A 20,031-nucleotide genomic window follows, 5' to 3' on the forward strand; every position below is an offset into this window, starting at 1 on the left:
TATATATATATATATATATATATATATATATATATATATATATATATATATATATATATATATATATATATATAGATCGACATTTATTAATTAGATTTTAAGATATAGATGAACATTTATTAGTTTGTATTGTTATATCAAGGACAAACATGCAAATGTAACATATATTGTTCCGAATATTGTCAATGCATAACAATACCTAGTACAACCTGCTACACCTGCATGATTGTACCTGGTACAACACCATAAGTAGTGTTACTACCAATACTAACCATAAGTCTTGGACAATGAGGTGACAATCTCCAAGGTGTCTTCTGGTTAGGAAGGCATTGTAAACTTTCTGAAACGTGGCTGCATGTGCATGGAAGTCTGATCTCGGAGGTTCTGTCGTCATTGCAGCCGAAGAACCAAACACAACGTTCCTCGTACTAAATTGATGATCCCATGATGTCTTCTTCTCCATAACTGCTGCTCTCACCATTGCTAGCTGCAAATACGTACTCCAAATTAAAGAACAATCTTCAATTCACACTACTCTTGTATGCTTGTGTAAAAGAATGGAATGGAATGGAATTGTAAAACGTGGGCTCTGGGCTTTCCAGTAAATCAAAGTAATTGAAAGGTGGGTAGTTGTGCACTGAAACTCTCTTTATTCTTGTATAGTCCATTAGTCCATATATATATGCATGGCAAGTTAAATTATTGATTTTGTGAATGGAGGAATGGTCAAATTCAAAATCAGAGTACACTGCAATTCATGGTTGAATATGATGGAGTGTGATTCCCCCAAACGGTGAATGATAATAAAGAAGGATAGATAGATGCAATAATGGAGGGATTGAAAGTTTCTATTATATTGAGTTGAACCTGGAAAAGGGGTTTGACTGGATTCAATATTTGTTCTCAAGGTTGGAATGAGGTCAATGGTATAAACTCCCATTTCCCACAGATCCCATCCCCATGGCCTTCAAATCTCCTACTAGAGATTTCCTTTTGATCCTCACAAGGGTTAATTAAGTGCCTTTATTGTTAATTTGATTTGACTAACTTCAACTCTTTCTCTAATTAGCTAGCTAGGATCCACCCACAATTGATATTTCTACCATTACAATATTCGGTATCTCCATTACTATGAGACTAATTCAAATTCAAATCTTAATCAGTAAAATTTAACTACTCTTACTCGATAAAAATCTGATTTAGGGTTCTTTAACATGTCATGCCTACATACATGAGTTGATCTTTTGACCAATTTGATCTAATAATACTTTCTCGAATAATGCATGAGAGTGCTCGATTTATTTTATTGATTGTTGTAAGAGAGTAGTTATGTTATAAGTTTGTAATGTTAAAGATGCATGGAATAAAAAGTGCATGCATGGTTAAAATATGGGGTTTATAGTGTTTTTTATAAGTTAATTGTTCGAGAGACACCTAACTTAGATATGTTATTGCGCTAGTACAATTAGAAATATAATAGTACATAGTACAATTTAGCTGGCTAGTAACTCAAAATAAGTACAATTGATGCTTTTACTTTGCTACCCATCAAAATTGAATTTTAGTGCAATCCCTTTTTAAAAAAAGGTAAATAGAACTCTTAGCTTATATATCAAGCTAATTAGGTAATTAACTTCTATATATACACACAATTATGCATTATTCATGAATAATATAATTTCTTTATGATGTATAAGTACGTACGTGACTCTAGATTATCCAACTATGTGTTACATTGAATTGCCATATGAAAGGATGATAAAGGTCAGGAAATTCCTTCCTTGTCCAAGAAGTTTGGCACCGTGTTAATTAGAAGAATATTCCGTATGACAATCTTGAACGCTCGTATAACTAGAATGTACGTTATGTGCTATTCTTAGTATAAGTGTATGATGGGGTTTGTTTGAAATTCAAATCTTGTTACAGCACAATATATTTCAATACATTTACTTCCTATCACAACATTAAAATGACTAATTGAATATCAATACTTTTCCATACCAAGAATAAATTTCATTCTCTGCATTGCAGCAAGTTCCAAAACAGCTGGAATGGGTCCAAGTGTATGATTGTAAAACAGTAAAAGTATAGTGGTGTTTTCTGATATTTTTCTACTATTCAAGCCCCTTCAAACAAGGAACAGTATAATAATAATAATAATAATAATAATAATAATAATAATAATAATAATAATAATAATAATAATAATAAAAGGTCAAAGAATTTTTAATCGGGCCATTAGTGTTCGGCCCAATAGAAAGTAGGCCCATTTCATTTCCCTCTTCTTCTTCTTCTTGGGCTCTTTGCCATCTTCCCAGCAAAACTGCAAAAGCTCGTCTCTGCTCTATCACCAGTATCTCATGGCGGAAACAAACGCAAGAAAGAACGAATCCGCTCCTTCAGGTACAGATTTCCTCTCATTTACACCTTCTGCCATAAGCTTTTGTTGTTGTTTGGGGGATTTAAAGTTTGAATCTTTAATCTCGGACTATATTCCTATCCTCGAACCAGCTGGTTTTTCATGTTCAACTGAAAAATTAACAGAATAGGTTTTCTTGTGAGAATTAATCTTGGATAAATGACGTGTCGATTGCCAAAAAAGGTTAATGTTCTCCTGGAATTGGAGACCTAACTTGGGTACTATTCTTCTGTAGTTCTGTATATATTTGTTAAAAGATTCGACTTTTATGCAGTTCATCAATTTCTGGGCTGCAGAAATATTTAGCCTTTTTGTAATGAAATCTGCAGTTATGCACACGATTCCTAGTATGAGCTAGATGCTACTTTTATCACATTCTATTCCAGTTTATCAGTAGGGATTTCAATCATTTAGCTAGTCATTGTGTTTATCAATTTTTTTTATGTATATTTTATGTATGATAGAATAAATTGTATCGGGTATTTACAAATTAATAAGTTGGCCATAGAATAATGGTAAAGTAGTAAAAAGAAAATATTATAGTAATATTTTGTGATGTAAAAATATTATAGAAAATGTCTTATAGTAATTTTGGGCATGGATAGTCTAGGCCAAGGCAATGGCCAATCGCCAATTATACAAGGAATTAAACTCCCTAAATATTCGGGCTGTAAGAATGTGTCAAGGCTCACGAGATGGGCCGCACAACCTAGTCAAAGCTCACCTTTCCGAACCCGGAGCTCGGTTTTGAGACGGGAATGGCTAGCCGCTCGGGGTTGGCTTCAGAGGCTAGCCCCAAGTTGCTAAACTTGGGCCCGGACGGTCTTCTTGATTCTGAGTCGCTTTCTTGGGTTCATGTCTCCATTCTGGAACTTGGGCTGTTAAACTAACCCATTAAATTTCAGGCGATTAACATGCTCATGTCATCAGACTTATCCGTTTCGAGTTTACAATGTTAATTTTTTTAAACCTTAATCATTTTTTTATCGGACCAACTTATATATTTTGAGTTAAGATTGACATCCCTATGTATTAGTGATCTTATTTGTGTAATTTTTGACCTTTGTGGATGAAAAAGAGGTGAAATCACCAAACATGATTGAGCGAGCTAAGGAAGAGATGCAGACTATGTCTCACCACGACAAAGCTCATGTCCACGACAAGGAAACCCATGGAACCAGTGATGATATTGATGAGACCACCTCGGTTGATGAAGTTAAGGGACCGGGTGTGTTTGAACGAGTGAAAGAAGAATTGGAGGCTGTTGTCGGGGCAATAATTCATCCCAAGAAGTGATGATTCTGCTGTTGCTTAGAAATATTGTTGTATGAATTATGAGGCTTTCACTGTGGACATTTAATGGTTTCCTTTAAGCAAATCCATGATGATGTTGTATGTTATTAACCTCTGAGCCTGCAAGCTGCGACTTTGCAGCGAAAAGATGGGTTTTATCAAAAAAATTCGCTAGAAGAAGGGCTTGAACGTTCGACCACACGCTCTAACCAACTGAGCTATTCCAGCTATGTGTTGACAAAATTGAAACATAGGACATATGTGAATTCATCTATGAAATTTTGTTTTGCCACCCTATCCGATAAAGAATGAGGCAAACCACCTAGGTTGCTTATAACGAACTTGTAACAGCTCTTTTTGTTTCCTCTATAAACATGAAGCTCTTTACTGCATAACAATGTTTCTTGTCACTGTACAACCTTATTGTGGATTCATGTTGTTTATATACATAGATATAAATGTTGTTTCATTTCTTTTGTAGACCTTATTGTGGATTCAGGGTATTGTTTTCCTTGAATCAATGACAATAATCCAATGTTCTTGTAGACATACTGTTGTTGTTCGGATCAGTTAGCCTTCACTACACTACAGTATATATTTGGGGTGCCATTAAAGAGTTATGACCAAAGGTAAGGATACCATATGAAATGTAATTAAAGCCGAATTGTATTATGGAGATCTGGACCATATTAACCTACTCAAAATCAGAGTAGGTAAATTGAGTTAATTGAGCTAATCCAATCATTTTAAAGTCAACACTAAACTGTACACATTTAGGTACAAAAGAGTTCAACTCGAACTCAAACCATCAATATTCGTAATAGAAATTGAACCCTCACGTTGTTATTGAAAGCAAATTTTTTCGGGAGATGACATTTCTGAAAGAGTTATGGGGAGGATATTTAAAATCTTTCATCATGCTCATCACATTTAATTTTCAACACCAGTTGGCATTGTTAGTCAAAGTTTGATAGAAAATTTGGCAAATCAGAGCAGGATCTCAAAGATACTAGTCAACTTTTAACAGAAATTTGGCAATCAGATGTTTGGGTGATCTGTAGTAATGGAAAATCATGTGCGTTTTTTTTTTTTTTTCTTTTAAATTTTATTTTAAATAATGTGATCAGAGCCAGACAGGCTGTATATCCAATTACGGAGTATATGTTAGATGATGAGCTGCTTTCGAGAATTGCAGTTTGGCAAAACACACTTAATTTAGCTTGCACTAATGTTCCTTAGTTCACAAGTTACCAATACATATAACAAACAAACTGATTATGACTCATGGCCAACTCAGTTGATCACACGGATGAAATTTGGAAAGTAAGATGAATGATCAAGTTTCACCAATAACAGTGTCATAAGTTACAATAATTTACATCCTCACAATGTTTTGTCGAATAATATATAAACATAAATGTGCAATCCAATTACAAGCGTATGCTTTTAGTTGAGATGAACCACATGCTTCAATTTGGTATTAGAGTCATGTCAGATACTATGGTCCACATGTTGCTTGGAGTCCATCAAAGTAATCGGTCTGTACACGTAAAGATACGTAATTTTTAATTGAGATAGATCAATGCTTCAATTATAGGACATTTGGAGTTGGAGATTCAATCAATATTTGAATTATATATGTTGAAAGAAAAAGAAAATGTTGTAGGATTTATGCAATAATAGTCGACTAGTACCACTAATATCTCCTATGATCCGATACGTGATTATTGATTAGGAAGAAATGTTGGAATGGTTGGACCTTCCCAGCAACTTCCATAAATGGAAAATCTGGAAACCTTGCAATGTCGGGCCCACACAAATTCCAACGTCCATTTAATGCGTCCCACTACTTGCCACGTACGTCAGTATGCTTTGCAGTTTGCACTATTTGTCCATTTGCCCACAACTCCCGCCCAGATTAGAGATTCTTATTTTTATTTTATTTTTTTTAAATGATGATGAATTCGCGGATATGTAATTTTGCATCATGAAAATATGCAATTTTGTAATTGTTACTTTTGTAATTTGAATTGAGCATTTTATAATGTCTGTTTGTGTAATTCGTATGAGAACAGTGATTTTCATTTGATCACACTATTAAATAAGTTAAGAAAAATATAATGAAAATATATAAATAAAAATTGACTTTTAAATTAAAAAGAAAAGATAATAAAAATATTTGATGAATAATCTCAAAATCAGAGCCAATCAAAGAACAGTAGAAATTCACCCAATTTTTATTTTTTTGATATTTTTGGTGTATTTACAAAAATAAATGCATGAATGTACAGAAAATAGAAAAATGATGGACAGAGGGAGGGAGAGAGAGGCCCCGTAAAATGCTGGCAATCGGTTCTGACTTCGGACGGAGATTGCTCTGTTTTCTTTTCTTTCTCTCTCTCTCTCTCTTCCAACTTTTCTCTCTCCTACTTCGCGATCTCTGCAACTTTTGCACCTGCATTCCCCTTCATCGCGTTGCTTTCTTTTCTGGGTCTTCTTCAAATTTTCAACTTCCTCGACCCCTGTTTCGCATCCGGTACGTTTCTCTTCATCATACGTTTCTTTTCTTTTCTTTTCTTTTCTTTTTTCCGCACTTCTTAGCAATGCAATGCGCGGAATGTGTTGTCTTTGAAAGAGGCCACCATTTCGCGTTTAATTAGAAGGAACAATCCGGGATTCTTTCTGTTTTTTATTTTTCCAAATTATTATTCGTTTCAATTCCAGCTAAAACTTTCGTTGATGTTGCTAATGCCAATGCCAATTTGTGGATAATGTGATTGTTTGAATATTGAGCGGCGGGATTGTTAGGTTTGGAGGTTTCGTTTAATATGCTGTGCTGTCTGTAACTCTTTAAGAAACTTAAATGGTGGAATTAAGATTGATTGCATTATGCATATGCCTGAATTGGTTTAGAATATGAATTAATGATGATCTCTTTGTGGATTTTCTGGTTTGGTTTTTCTTGTTAATGAATATGCAATTGTGTTTTAAAGAATAGCATAACACGTTTCTCAGGGATGCTGCTCCGTTGTTACGGTGGAGGCATGTAATGGAGCCTCATTTTGATTTGTAGTATGTGGTGGTGGTAGAATTGAATAGAGCTTGAGACTCGAGGGAGAAAGGGAAAATGGGAAGAGGCAAGATAAGGGCGAAGTTTCGCAGGAGCAATTTGTACACATTTGCATGTATAAGGCCAAGAACTAAAGAGGACGAAGGGCCTCATCAGTTAGGCCCTGGATTTAGTCGTGTAGTGCATTGCAACGAGCCCCAAATGCATGATGTGAAACCTCTCAAGTACTGTACAAACTATATAACAACCACAAAGTACAATTTCTTGTCGTTCCTGCCCAAGGCCATCTTTGAGCAGTTCAGGCGTGTTGCCAACTTGTACTTTCTGCTCGCTGCAATTCTGTCTCTCACACCGGTTTCACCATTCTCGGCTGTTAGTATGATAGCTCCTTTAGTCTTTGTTGTTGGGTTGAGCATGGCAAAGGAAGCAATGGAGGACTGGAATCGGTTCATCCAGGATATGAAGGTGAATCTGAGAAAATCTAGTGTTCACAAGAAGGATGGTTCTTTTGGTCATAAGCCATGGATGAAGCTTCGGGTTGGAGATGTTATCAAAGTGTCAAAGGATCAGTTTTTTCCTGCAGATTTACTTCTTTTGTCATCTAGTTATGAAGATGGAATCTGTTATGTGGAAACAATGAACTTAGATGGAGAGACAAACTTGAAGGTAAAAAGAGCTTTAGAGGTAACCTTACCCTTGGAAGATGACGAGTCTTTCAAGGATTTCAGAGCAACTATAAAATGTGAAGATCCCAACCCCAATCTTTACAATTTTGTTGGTAATCTTGACTATGAGCGCCAGATTTATCCTCTTGATCCTGGTCAGATTCTTCTTAGAGATTCAAAGCTTAGGAATACTGCTTATGTGTATGGAGTGGTGATATTCACTGGTCATGACAGCAAAGTTATGCAGAATTCTACAAAGTCTCCCTCAAAAAGGAGTATGATTGAAAGACAAATGGACAAAATCATTTACATCCTTTTTACTCTCCTCATGTTGATCTCATTGATTAGCTCAGTGGGCTTTGCTGTGAAGACGAAGTACCAGATACCTGAATGGTGGTATATTGAACCATATGATCCGAATAATATCCTTTATAATCCTAACAAACCTGAGTTGTCTGGGATTTTTCACCTGGTCACTGCTCTTTTATTATATGGATACTTAATACCCATCTCCCTTTATGTGTCCATTGAAGTGGTGAAAGTCCTACAGGCAGTTTTCATCAATCAGGATGTTCATATGTACGACGAAGAGACTGGAACTCCTGCTCAAGCAAGAACATCAAATCTGAATGAGGAGTTAGGCCAGGTTGACACAATCCTTTCTGACAAAACTGGTACTTTGACCTGCAACCAGATGGATTTCCTAAAATGCTCCATCGCTGGTGTCGCATATGGTAAGCGTGCTAGTGATGTAGAACTTGCAGCTGCAAAGCAAATGGCTATGGAACTTGATGAGGAAGATGCTGATAGCACACCTGATACAACTGGATGTGCTGCATCAGATATTGAGTTGGAGACGGTTGTTACTTGTAAAGATGATGATGACAAAAAACCAGCAATAAAGGGTTTTAGCTTTGAGGACAACCGCGTCATGAATGGAAATTGGGTAAATGAACCTAACGCAGATGTCATCTTATTATTCTTCAGGATACTGTCAGTTTGTCATACAGCAATTCCTGAACTAAATGAGGAGACTGGTATCTTCACCTATGAAGCAGAGTCACCAGACGAAGGTTCATTTCTTGTTGCAGCTAGAGAATTTGGTTTTGAGTTTTGTAAAAGAACTCAATCATCCATAGTTGTTCGTGAGAGATATCCTTCTTTTCAAGAGCCTAATGAAAGGTGAATTTCTTGTTAAAGAAGCGACTTACAATACTCTCCAGACTCCAATATATGAATTCTTTTGTCAATTAGTTACTTATTATCATTGCTTTTTTTTTTTCCTCCAATATGTAGGGAAGTCAAACTTCTCAATTTGTTGGACTTCACGAGCAAGAGGAAGAGAATGTCTGTCATTGTCCGAGATGAGACTGGACAGATTTTTCTCTTGTGCAAAGGAGCAGACAGGTCTGGTCTGGAATTAATATCATTATACTACAATAGGTTCTTCATGAACTCCCATAGCACCAAAATTCATTCTTTTTTGCACTGTTTATTGCTTTTTTCCCTCTTGCTTGTTTTACCCCTCTCCTATCTTTGGGCAGTTTGGGGGTTGGGTAGCATCATCCTTGGAATTTGTAGCTTATAAATGTTTTTTATATAATTTTGTTTAGACTGGCATTGTTCTGCGTTGATCTGATTTAATTTGCAATACATCTGCTGTTTATGTGCATTCTACAGCATCATATTTGATAGACTAGCAAAACATGGAAAAATGTATCTAGAGGCTACCACAAAGCATTTGAATGATTATGGAGAAGCTGGCTTACGTACACTTGCACTTGCATACAAGAAGCTTGAGGAGGCAGAGTATAATGCATGGAATGAAGAATTTACTAAAGCAAGAACTTCAATTGGAGGTGATAGGGAAGCAATGCTTGAGCGGGTATCTGATATGATGGAAAGGGATCTGATTCTTGTTGGTGCTACTGCTGTGGAGGATAAACTGCAGAGAGGAGTACGTATTTTGTATATGCATTATCAGTTTAATGAACTCTGTTGTGCTTCTGGACTTAGTATTCTATTATTCCCACCAGGTTCCTCAATGCATAGACAAATTGGCACAAGCTGGGTTAAAGATTTGGGTTCTAACAGGGGATAAGATGGAAACTGCAATCAATATAGGGTGGGTCTCTGACCACAAGAAAGAAAGCTTTGCATAGTTATTATGTCATTGGATCAATGGATCCATATGATTAATTGGAATTTTGCTTTGTGTAGATTCGCTTGCAGTTTGCTTCGACAGGGTATGAAGCAAATTTGTATATCAGCAAATACAGATACAGCTGAGAACGAATCCAAAGAGGTATATTTTCATAAAAGAAGACTGTAAGATTCTCAAGAAATGTATTATAATTCATGGTAGTCCTTGCTATTTGTTACTCCTCAGGCTATTAAGGAGAGTATTTTGTTGCAAATGACAAATGCTTCTCAAATGGTCAAGCTCGAAAAGGACCCACATGCTGCATTTGCATTGATCATTGATGGAAAAACTCTAACTTATGCATTGGAGGATGATATGAAGCATCATTTTTTGAACTTAGCTGTTGATTGTGCGTCTGTGATTTGCTGTCGTGTGTCTCCAAAGCAGAAGGCTCTGGTAAGATGTCCTCAAATTTTCTCTCAGTTCCAATGACATTTTATGGTTTCTCCCTCCTCCATGTATGTCTCTCTATATGTGTGCGACAGTGCACAGGCTGATCGGTATAATATTATTCGGTTGCATAGGTGACAAGGTTAGTAAAAGAGGGAACTGGAAAAACCACCTTAGCAATTGGCGATGGTGCAAATGATGTTGGAATGATTCAGGAAGCTGACATTGGCGTTGGCATCAGTGGGGCAGAAGGAATGCAGGTTGGTAGTGCATCTAGCAGACCAATTGCTTATTTATTTATTTATTTATTCTTGCCTATGTCCAAAGTATTTTGCTATTTCCCACTCAAGACGACTTGATGTGGCTCTTACCGTTCTCCAAAACTTCTTGATGATTCAAACGAAACTATTTATCTGAATAGCATTTTTTGAATTTGGGTGTTTTTTATGGGCTTAAGTGTTAGTTTCTTGCAGGCTGTGATGTCCAGTGACTTTGCTATTGCACAATTCCGGTTTTTGGAGAGACTTCTTGTTGTACATGGTCACTGGTGCTACAAACGAATTGCTCAGATGGTAATGAATTTTAGACTAACTCCATTTACTGCTTTTGGGAGCTTTATTTCACTTAATGAAACGAAAACACAAATATCATTGATTACTTCTGAACTAGTATGCTTTTAACCACACACGAAGATAAGGATATTTGTTTCTTTTGTCTGTCCACCGGTACATTGCCTTACAAATGTTCTCTGTTTCAGATATGCTACTTCTTCTACAAAAATATTGCATTTGGCCTCACACTCTTTTACTTTGAGGCTTTTACTGGTTTTTCGGGGCAGTCAATATACGATGACTGGTATATGCTTCTTTTCAACGTGGTTCTTACTTCGTTGCCTGTCATTTCACTTGGAGTCTTTGAACAGGATGTATCTTCTCAAGTTTGTTTACAGGTTAGCCCTCTAAGCACTGTATATGCTAGGCGATAATCAAAACCATATTGCTGTCTTATGCATCAAAACTGAACCACATTTTGCAGTTCCCAGCGTTGTATCAGCAAGGACCGAAAAACTTGTTTTTCGACTGGAATAGAATATTCGGGTGGATGGGAAATGGCGTATACACCTCTCTCGTTGTCTTTTTCCTTAACCTCATCATCTTCTACGACCAAGCCTTTCGGGCAGGAGGCCAGACTGCAGACTTGACTGCTGTAGGGACCGCCATGTTCACTAGCGTCGTGTGGGCAGTTAACAGCCAGATTGCGCTAACAATGAGCCATTTTACATGGATACAACATGTCCTCATTTGGGGGAGTATTATCAGTTGGTACATATTGCTTTTAGTATATGGCGAGATGTCGCCAAGAATTTCCAAAGACGCCTACAAAATCCTCGTCGAGTCCCTAGCTCCCGCCCCAATCTACTGGGTGTCCACCTTCTTGATATGCTTGACCTGCAACCTCCCATACCTTGTCCACATAGCTTACCAGAGATCTTTCAACCCCATGGACCACCACATCATCCAAGAAATCAAGTACTTCAGGAAAGACATAGAGGACAGGAACATGTGGAGAAGAGAACGGTCGAAGGCGAAATCGAAGACCAAGATTGGGTTCACAGCAAGAGTAGATGCAAAGATCAGGCTTTTGAAAGGGAGACTGCAGAAGAAGTATTCAACAATGAATTCACACTTAGACGTACCGCGTACATAAACACGAGATATATCCTCTAGTTTTTTTGCTTCTTTTTTTTTTTTGCTTTTATACTTTGTTGTAAGTTAGGGAGGGGGAGGGGTTGTTGAGCCACCCTGCAATTTTTATATATACATATATATTCTCTGGCTGATCTTGTAGTCCATCTGTAATATGGTTTTTCTTTATCAGAATGACGGGTTCAACTTAGGCCATTCTTCATTCTTTCATAGCATTTCAGGCTGCTGTATGTACAATACTTTCTTCTATTAGTCTATACACAACATTCAGAAGCTATCTCTATCTCCCACTTTTGTCTTTCTTATTTTTACAAACACACATTTGCTTGTGTGTTGTGATGGGATGGTGCCTTGCCTTCATTCACCTTCAATTCTTTTCTTGCACTTTATTGTTTCATTTTGTACCACAATGGATAAGGGAAAAAAAGGAATAAACTAACTAAACAATTTGAAGCAATCGGTACGGTAAAGTAATAAGCGGGTTGTTAATAAAAATTGTAAAGCAATATTTGTTATAATAGTTTTTGTGGTTTTTTTATGAAAGTCATAGACGGACACCCTGATATAGACTCCGGCCTTGCCCCTCATAAATGATGTCTTTGGAGACGTGCAAGGGACCTCAATAACCTTCAAACTATGTTCATTGATATTTATTACATTAAAACTATGACGAAATGCTACAATATCATTGAAAAATGTAATAATTAATGAAAAAAAGTCTATATTAAATATAATGATTCATATCGAGTATTTTTTTTAAAGTATAAATATATCTTGTCACTTTTTTTTAATATACTGAAGTTCTACATAATTTTTTAGTATAATTATTAAAATATTTATGATTATATTACAAATTTTACACAAATTTTCAATTATAAAAATAAAGAATAAATTATTAAAATGATTCCTCGATTATAATAATTTCTCCCAATAATGTGATTGACTATAGAATTTGAATATATTTTAGGAATTCTACTACATGACTCCCAATTTTTTACTCCTTAAATTTTACTCTCTGATTGACCGGCACTGATAAACTATTTTTTTTTTTTTATATGTGAATCTCAATATAAATGTCTGCATCAAGATTTTATGTAAAAATAAAAATTAGAAGTAAAAAATAAGAGTACACATAGTATTTTTTATATTTTAGTCATTCTAATAATTCGTCTAAATTAGGTATAAATTTAATAGTGATTAGTGAATAATATTATTAGACGAAATTAAAAATGGATAACAAAAGTGATGAGATTGTGATAGGTTGAGACTTTGAGAAACGATTTGGTAATTTACCCAAAAATAATTTCGAGTAAAAAAAAGGATAAAAAGAAAAAAAATAAAGAAAATAATTAACTGCCTTTGAGAAAAACGTATAATTGCAATCGACAGGAAATAGTCAGCTTCGATTGCAAAGCTTGATTTCATGATACGCTCTCTTCTCCATCCTCTCCCCACCACCACAGGGGGCACAAACAGAAAGCCATAATCGGCTAATGACCTAAAAAAGCTGTCTTCTTTCTCAAATTATCTCTGGGATTTCCATTCTGTCCCTGAAACTTTGTTATTTTCATCTTTTAATTCGAAATTCCATAGCTAATTTGATCTTTGAAATCGAGGAGCGTTGTTGATGGAGCCTCGCGTTGGCAATAAGTTCCGGCTTGGTCGGAAAATCGGCAGCGGCTCCTTCGGAGAGATCTATCTTGGTATGTTGCCCTAAATTTTGCATCTTTAATTATTAATATCCTCATTATTTATTTATTGTTATTCTAATTTGTTTTACAACTTTTCCAGGGACTAATATTCAGACTAATGAAGAGGTGGCTATTAAGCTTGTGAGTCAAGATCCCTTTTTTCCTAATTCTGGAAATTTTGCTGTATATTATGAACACATAGTTATTAGTTTATTGCCAAACTTGCGAGACTGTGTATGTTGGTGTGTTCTTCCATTAATAGTCTATCAAAGTTAAATACTAATGAGCTTCTTAGTATCATTTGTTGTATAGCTAGTTATTGAGATTGAGGTAAGTGTAGTGAAAGGGGAACAATAATGCAGGTCCTGGTTTGGTTTCCTTAAGGTAGCTTTTCTGTTTTGCCCGGGAAGAAAGCTTTCATGGCAATGTTAGAACAGGAAACTACTATCCTTCATCACTTCTTCAGCAGAATTAGTTAATTTTTTTGAGTTTGATGAGTGGGATGTGGAATATATTACCTCTGTTAGTAGTTTGAATGTGGTGCTTGGCTGCTTGCTGCTGGATCTATCGCCAGTGTTCTGTGGTTACAAAATTTTGTTATCTTTTGAACTGTGTATTATTATGCCTTGGCAATGCATATACTCTATAGTTTAGAAGAAGGTACTCTGAAATTTCTATGTGCAGTTAGTAAGCCTTGTAACTTATTAATGCTGATGAGATTCTTTTTTCATTTTGTTCTGACCCATCAAAAAAATGAAAAAGAAAACAGAAGTTTTTTTTTTTTGTTTTATATCAGCAATGACTGTTCTGTCTTTAACTTATTCACATGACTTGTTAGTGATTGAAGATTTAATTACTTTATTCTGCTAATTTCCTTTTTTTTTTTTTGGTATTTAGGAAAATGTAAAGACAAAGCACCCTCAATTACTATATGAGTCAAAGTTGTATAAATTACTACAAGGAGGAAGTAATTTTTCTTATTCTACCAGTTACCTGTTATTCTTAACTATTTTGGCTTAGTTATCTTGATGTCCTTACCATTGCACCTCTGTGTCTCATTTTGTGTTAGCTGGAATCCCCAATGTGAAATGGTTTGGTGTTGAAGGCGATTATAATGTCCTTGTGATTGATTTACTGGGACCGAGTCTAGAAGATCTATTTAACTTCTGTAGTAGGAAGCTGTCTTTGAAGACTGTTCTTATGCTTGCAGATCAGATGGTAGAGTCAAGTTTTATACATGGTTCTATAGTTTGTTAAGCATGTAATCACCCTTCATCTTTCATGGGAAAAGTGCTTCTTTTCAGATAAACCGGGTTGAATTTGTTCATTCAAAATCATTCCTTCACCGAGATCTCAAGCCTGACAACTTCCTTATGGGCTTAGGGAGGCGTGCAAATCAGGTTGGGTGAATGTTTTTCTCAATACTGCTCTCTTTTTCCATGTTATTTTGGAATCAGATTCCTTACTGCAATTGATTCCTAATAGGTCTATATTATTGATTTTGGGCTGGCTAAAAAGTACAGGGACTCATCAACTCATCAACATATTCCATATAGGTGATCTTCCTTCCACTAGTTAACATATTCTATAGACTAAAAATGAAGGGTTGTCTCTTAATACAGAGAAATGATTCCATTTGCAGCATTTGCTTTTGGGCTTCTTTTCCTTTTCCTATTTGAAATTATCACTTCAGTATAGACATATGTTTACTTAATCAGTATGGATATATGATGTGTTTTATGATATTACATACAGAGAAAATAAAAATTTGACCGGAACAGCCAGATATGCAAGCATGAATACTCATCTTGGAATTGGTAAGTTTGTCATGTGTTTTCATTCATTAGTAATTTACTTCAGTTGATTACCGTTGTGTCTGATTCATTCTTGTTCTTATCATGTTATAAAGAACAAAGCCGAAGGGATGATTTGGAATCGCTTGGCTTTGTGCTAATGTACTTTTTACGGGGGAGGTAAATATCTCCCTGTCTGTCCATTTTTCCTCTCTTCCTTCAGTATCAGTTTTTTATTACTTCCAAAATTGTAGTCTTCCTTGGCAGGGGTTAAAAGCTGGCAACAAGAAACAGAAATATGACAAGATTAGCGAGAAGAAAGTATCCACATCTATAGAGGTAGTGCCTGTTCCATATTCTTCTGTGCAGGTGATCAATTTATAATGTTTCATTCTAACTTTTATTTTTATTTTTCTTCTGTAGGCCCTGTGTCGGGGCTATCCTGCAGAATTTGCTTCTTATTTTCATTACTGTCGGTCACTTAGATTTGAGGATACTCCAGATTATGCTTATCTCAAGAGAATTTTCCGAGAGCTTTTTATTCGTGAAGGTTTGATTCTTTCTTCTTCTTCTTCTTCTTCTTTTTTTTTTTGTTTTTTTTTTTTGTTTTTGTTTTTTTTTTTCCNTTTTTTTTTTTTGTTTTTGTTTTTTTTTTTCCATATCTGCTGTTTTCTTTGATGTCTAGATTATCAAAGTGAAGGAATCTTCAACACTGACTCTGTTGTGATCTATTCATCCAGGTTTTCAGTTTGATTATGTTTTCGACTGGACAATTCTTAAATATCAGCAATCACAGCTTGCAAATCCTCCTTCTCGTGCTCTTGTTAGTGCCATTAACAGATGAAATATTTTTTGCTCTCTCTCTCTCTCTCTCTCTCTCTCAGTAAATATGAGATCAATTATTTGTACTTTTCAGCTCCTAGATTTGAAAATAATATGGAATAATCATGTTTCTGTGACAGGGTGGTAGTGGAATGAACTCGGGAATGCCGCGTGCTGTTGCTAATGTTGACAGGCAAGCAGGTGGGTGTCTTCTTTTTTCTGGTCTCTATGATGTAACCTTCCTTGGGCCCCGGATGTACCCGAGCTTTGTGCTCCATGCTGCCCTTCTTTTAAATGTTTGCAGATCTTACGGTTTTGTCCTTGTGTTCACTGCCTTGAACAAGAGTATTCATCTTGGAATAAGATGTTTTAAGTGCACGTTTCGTATTATTCTACAGGTGGTGACGAAGGTAAACCTCCTGCAAATTTGGCACACAGTAGAAGCACAAATGCTGGAATCAAGCAGAAAAATTCAGCTAACGACTCAGGCGTGGGTAAAATGGTAAGCAAAGCACCACTAATTGCTTGAATGTGGGGCAGTTGATATTTGGTTTTTGTTATATATGAAATGCTTCGTGAACCTGTCGTATGAAGATTTTGACTGGTAACTTGCATGCAGCTATCCAGCTCGAGTTTCTTCCGATTAGGTGGATCTTCGAGGCAACCTGCAGTATCCAGCAGCCGCGATCCAGCAATTACTGGGGCTGACCCTGACCGCACTCGTGGAACAGATGCAGGTGCTGATGCACCACACAAAATGTCTAGTTCCGCTGCCCAGAGGATCTCTCCAGTTGTGCCCTCTGATCACAAGCGCAACGCCACATCAAGAAACGCCAATTCAAAAAATTTAGATTCCACCCTCAAAGGCATCGAGGGTCTAAGTTTCAGCAATGACGAGAGATTGCCACACTAGCCCTTGCTTGCTTCATATTCTGGCTGTATATTTTTCGTTTGGCTCGAAACGACTTGGCTGTGGTTGTTCCCCCGAGGGCACTGTAAGCTGAAGTTATAGGGCACGATAACTGGAAACAACCGCAACTCCAACAAGAAGAGAATAAAGATGTCATCAGGTTGCTGACACAAAAACATCAAGCTCCATCTATGTTATGCTTTGATCACACAATTTGAGCTGTTTCATTTCCCCTGTTTTTTCATTTAGACTTGAAAGAAAGCCTTTCCCCCTTTTTTCCCCTTTCATTTGTATCTTTTTACATAGTTTCCTGTATGGGATGCCAGCATGAAAAGGCATCATTATATTATATAATGTATATCCATGAAAACATCAAAAGAGCAATGTGTGGAATAACATAACATATTCTTTTTGGTGGATTGCCTATACAATTTGCTGTTTACTTGTTTAGATGTGATGTTAAGGCTTTGTTTGTTAATTAGTTAGCAGATTATGTTAGTTAATATTTACCTGTCACATTAGCCATTTATACTAAGATGCATCTAAAAATTCACACTTCTATGTAAATATGGATTCTCCCAAATGGGACGAATATTACATTGTAACATAATCTGTAATACTAAAAAATTGTAAATGTGATTATCACGAATACTTAATTCTAACAGAATTAATAGTACTAAAAATTTGTATATGTGTACAACTATTGAAACACAAATTTTCTCTCTTTCTTTTATGTTCTCTTCTTGCCCATTCAACACTCAACAGAGACAAAACCCTAAACTACCTCAGCAACTTTCTTTGCCATTGTAGCTCAACCAAACAAGACTTCACTAGGGGAGAATTGCAAGGCAAGTTGATCAACCTAATACCCAAGGCAGAGCAAAGAATGAACTCATATCCACTCCAAAACCTTAACCTAATAACCCTTGTTTGGATAAAATAATTTCAATTCCAGGAAAAAAAAAATATCAAACACTTTTACATGTCTCCTCTGTTCACTCAATTACCGACAAAAAGTAGCAGTACTAGATTACAGAACAACACCCCAAGCAAAAAAAATGCAAACTTTAAAGAAACAAATGGTCTGGTCATATGTACTGTTTAGAATCCCAAACAGTCAACTCTCTAAAGTTTCTCTTTTTCTTGATCCATGGAAGATCAGATCCACTTTTATGAGTTTCTGCCATGGAAACATGCATTCAATAAACAGAAAAAAAAAACCAGACAAGTAAAACATAATAATTTATGTATGATATACATATGCAGATCTTTACTCAAAACCAAGAACTTTCAACCCAGCCTGCATTACATTACATTTGCAGATTCACCAATGATCTATGATGGTTTTTTTTAGGGATCTTCATGATCTGATCCATAACTGGATACTCAAAGGGGAAAAGAACACTCAAGAATTTAAGACAGTATAAGAAAAGAAAGCAGAGATTATGATCATCACCACCAACCATGAACAACATGGCTACAGGTGTTCTTGATCCATCTGAAACTCTTTCTGAAAGAGCCTTTCATCTTCCCTTCCACAGCATAAGCCTTGTACCCAACCACCCTCTTCTTCCTCTGCAACTCTGGGTCATTAAAGCTCCAGCTTTTTGAAGCAAAACTGGATGAAACCCTGCTTTTGCTTTTCTTGATCCTCACTTCTTTATGGGGAGCAGCCTCCATGGATGAAGAAGTATAAGCATAAGAAGTGCTGTAGCTTCTCAAATCCTTCATGCTCTGGGGCCCCACAGATGCATTCCCCCCTCCCCCATAGTAGCTCTCCATCTGCATCCCCCCTTCCCTTGTTGATTTAGATCTGAAATTTTCCATAGCCCACCAAAGCTTCCCTGTTTCTTCTTCTTCTTCTTCTTCCTGTGGTTAGGTTAATGGTTGAATCAAAGGGTGGGTTTTCTGCTTTGTGCAGCCTTGATTGATCTGTTAACAGCTCAGAAGGGAGGGGCTTTTGATCTTTGTTTATTGTGTGAATGTGTATATATAATTGCAGTGTTTTTCTTTTCTTTGTGTATTTTTTCTTCAATGGAGTGCGGTGACTTTTATCTTCTTTTTTTTTTTTTTCTGTGGACGGCCCTTTATTTATTATTGCATCATTTGTACAGTGACACGCAACCTGCCCAATATTCTATTCTAAATACCTAGCTACCTATGTTTTACTTTCAATCTATTTTAACTTGTAATATATTAAAAATGAATATTATATATATCAGTGATCTACGTTATAATGTGAACCGTAGTTCATGGTATAACAATTGTTGTAAGAGGTACGTGACTGAATAATTTAACTATAACACAAACAAAAACGAGATTAGGATATAGCTTGAAAGAGTATGGGCATAGTGTGGTGCACCACTCCCATTGGTCGAAGAAAAAGAATGACAACCATTCACATATATAAATAGGTCGAGATAGAGGGATCTAAAAAGTACTTTATAGAGTTCTCCTAATTCAACTTGACAATACTTGTAAAAATCTAAATTCACTCGTTTTAGACAAGTAATGCAGTTTCAAAAGAGATTATTTTAGTTGGTTGATCCGCTCCTATCTTCTTTTATACTAATCTGACCTCTTAATCATTGTTGTTAACTGAGTGCTTAATCCTAGCACTTATGAATACAAATTCAATATGTTATTTTTTATATTTGATTATTAAATATATCTTTTTCAACTTATGTTTCACAAATGAAAAAGTAAAACGAGAAGGAAAAAAAAATAACATTTTTCTTAATTTAGTGTGCTACTTATTGAGTTAACTCCTAGTTCAAGTTTTGATTAGGATACTATTTATTGAGTTAACTCCCAATTTAGGGTTCGATTAGGATGCTAGCTATTTTTAGGCTTAATTATTAAATGTTAATTTGATCATATTTTACTCATTCTTTAAATGATGGTCTTAAATTTAGTTATTAATTTGATCATATTTTTGTGCAAGTTGTGAGCCATAAAATTAATGATTTAATTAATCATAATTATTATCAATTTGCATTGAGTCTGGCCCATCCTAGTGTATATATATATATATATATATATATATATATATATATATATATATATATA

The 20,031-nt window shown here is 35.7% G+C and overlaps 5 protein-coding genes across 5 annotated transcripts in view; 3 read left to right on the forward strand and 2 right to left on the reverse strand.

The window, feature by feature from the left end:
• Positions 1-481, reverse strand: part of LOC116010040 (IQ domain-containing protein IQM1-like) — a 3,333-nt gene extending 2,852 nt beyond the window's left edge. Inside the window, exon 1 of the mRNA XM_031249303.1 lies at positions 273-481. Within this exon, the coding sequence (XP_031105163.1) occupies positions 273-481 (209 nt within the window). The remainder of the gene's footprint in view (positions 1-272) is intronic.
• A 1,794-nt stretch (positions 482-2,275) lies between these two features.
• On the forward strand, positions 2,276-4,007 carry LOC116010651. The gene is made up of 2 exons (XM_031250141.1): positions 2,276-2,403; positions 3,498-4,007. The coding sequence occupies exons 1-2, from the start codon at positions 2,361-2,363 to the stop codon at positions 3,713-3,715; spliced, it is 261 nt and encodes an 86-aa protein (XP_031106001.1). The 5' UTR covers positions 2,276-2,360; the 3' UTR covers positions 3,716-4,007.
• A 2,003-nt stretch (positions 4,008-6,010) lies between these two features.
• On the forward strand, positions 6,011-12,023 carry LOC116006830 (probable phospholipid-transporting ATPase 7). Its single transcript, XM_031247330.1, has 11 exons — positions 6,011-6,248; positions 6,728-8,629; positions 8,744-8,854; positions 9,128-9,404; positions 9,484-9,572; positions 9,668-9,752; positions 9,837-10,046; positions 10,175-10,300; positions 10,514-10,612; positions 10,798-10,989; positions 11,076-12,023. Exons 2-11 carry the CDS (start codon positions 6,840-6,842, stop codon positions 11,745-11,747), a joined length of 3,651 nt encoding a protein of 1,216 aa, XP_031103190.1. The 5' UTR covers positions 6,011-6,248; positions 6,728-6,839; the 3' UTR covers positions 11,748-12,023.
• A 1,115-nt stretch (positions 12,024-13,138) lies between these two features.
• LOC116009696 (casein kinase I-like) lies at positions 13,139-17,412 on the forward strand. Its single transcript, XM_031248818.1, has 14 exons — positions 13,139-13,449; positions 13,538-13,578; positions 14,335-14,404; positions 14,507-14,655; positions 14,742-14,837; positions 14,923-14,993; positions 15,193-15,254; positions 15,347-15,410; positions 15,485-15,569; positions 15,654-15,780; positions 15,971-16,053; positions 16,193-16,253; positions 16,451-16,554; positions 16,672-17,412. Exons 1-14 carry the CDS (start codon positions 13,374-13,376, stop codon positions 16,963-16,965), a joined length of 1,383 nt encoding a protein of 460 aa, XP_031104678.1. The 5' UTR covers positions 13,139-13,373; the 3' UTR covers positions 16,966-17,412.
• Positions 17,413-18,189: 777 nt separating this feature from the next.
• Positions 18,190-19,015, reverse strand: LOC116009697. Its single transcript, XM_031248819.1, has one exon. The coding sequence runs from the start codon at positions 18,787-18,789 to the stop codon at positions 18,415-18,417; it is 375 nt and encodes a 124-aa protein (XP_031104679.1). The 5' UTR covers positions 18,790-19,015; the 3' UTR covers positions 18,190-18,414.
• Between the last annotated feature and the right edge of the window lie 1,016 nt (positions 19,016-20,031).

The sequence above is a fragment of the Ipomoea triloba genome, chromosome 2 (genome assembly GCF_003576645.1).
Source record: "Ipomoea triloba cultivar NCNSP0323 chromosome 2, ASM357664v1".
Classification (NCBI taxonomy): domain Eukaryota; kingdom Viridiplantae; phylum Streptophyta; class Magnoliopsida; order Solanales; family Convolvulaceae; genus Ipomoea; species Ipomoea triloba.

Bases quoted from the DNA above. Each gene is read 5' to 3' on its own strand.
- LOC116010651 (XM_031250141.1), top strand. From the start codon at position 2,361: ATGGCGGAAACAAACGCAAGAAAGAACGAATCCGCTCCTTCAG. The intron at 2,404-3,497 runs GTACAGATTTCC...TGGATGAAAAAG, and splicing joins GAACGAATCCGCTCCTTCAG to AGGTGAAATCACCAAACATG.
- LOC116006830 (XM_031247330.1), top strand. From the start codon at position 6,840: ATGGGAAGAGGCAAGATAAGGGCGAAGTTTCGCAGGAGCAATTTGTAC. The intron at 9,753-9,836 runs GTATATTTTCAT...GTTACTCCTCAG, and splicing joins CTGAGAACGAATCCAAAGAG to GCTATTAAGGAGAGTATTTT. The intron at 10,613-10,797 runs GTAATGAATTTT...TCTCTGTTTCAG, and splicing joins ACAAACGAATTGCTCAGATG to ATATGCTACTTCTTCTACAA.
- LOC116009696 (XM_031248818.1), top strand. From the start codon at position 13,374: ATGGAGCCTCGCGTTGGCAATAAGTTCCGGCTTGGTCGGAAAATCGGC. The intron at 13,450-13,537 runs GTATGTTGCCCT...CAACTTTTCCAG, and splicing joins CTTCGGAGAGATCTATCTTG to GGACTAATATTCAGACTAAT. The intron at 13,579-14,334 runs GTGAGTCAAGAT...TTTGGTATTTAG, and splicing joins AAGAGGTGGCTATTAAGCTT to GAAAATGTAAAGACAAAGCA.
- LOC116009697 (XM_031248819.1), bottom strand. From the start codon at position 18,789: ATGGAAAATTTCAGATCTAAATCAACAAGGGAAGGGGGGATGCAGATG.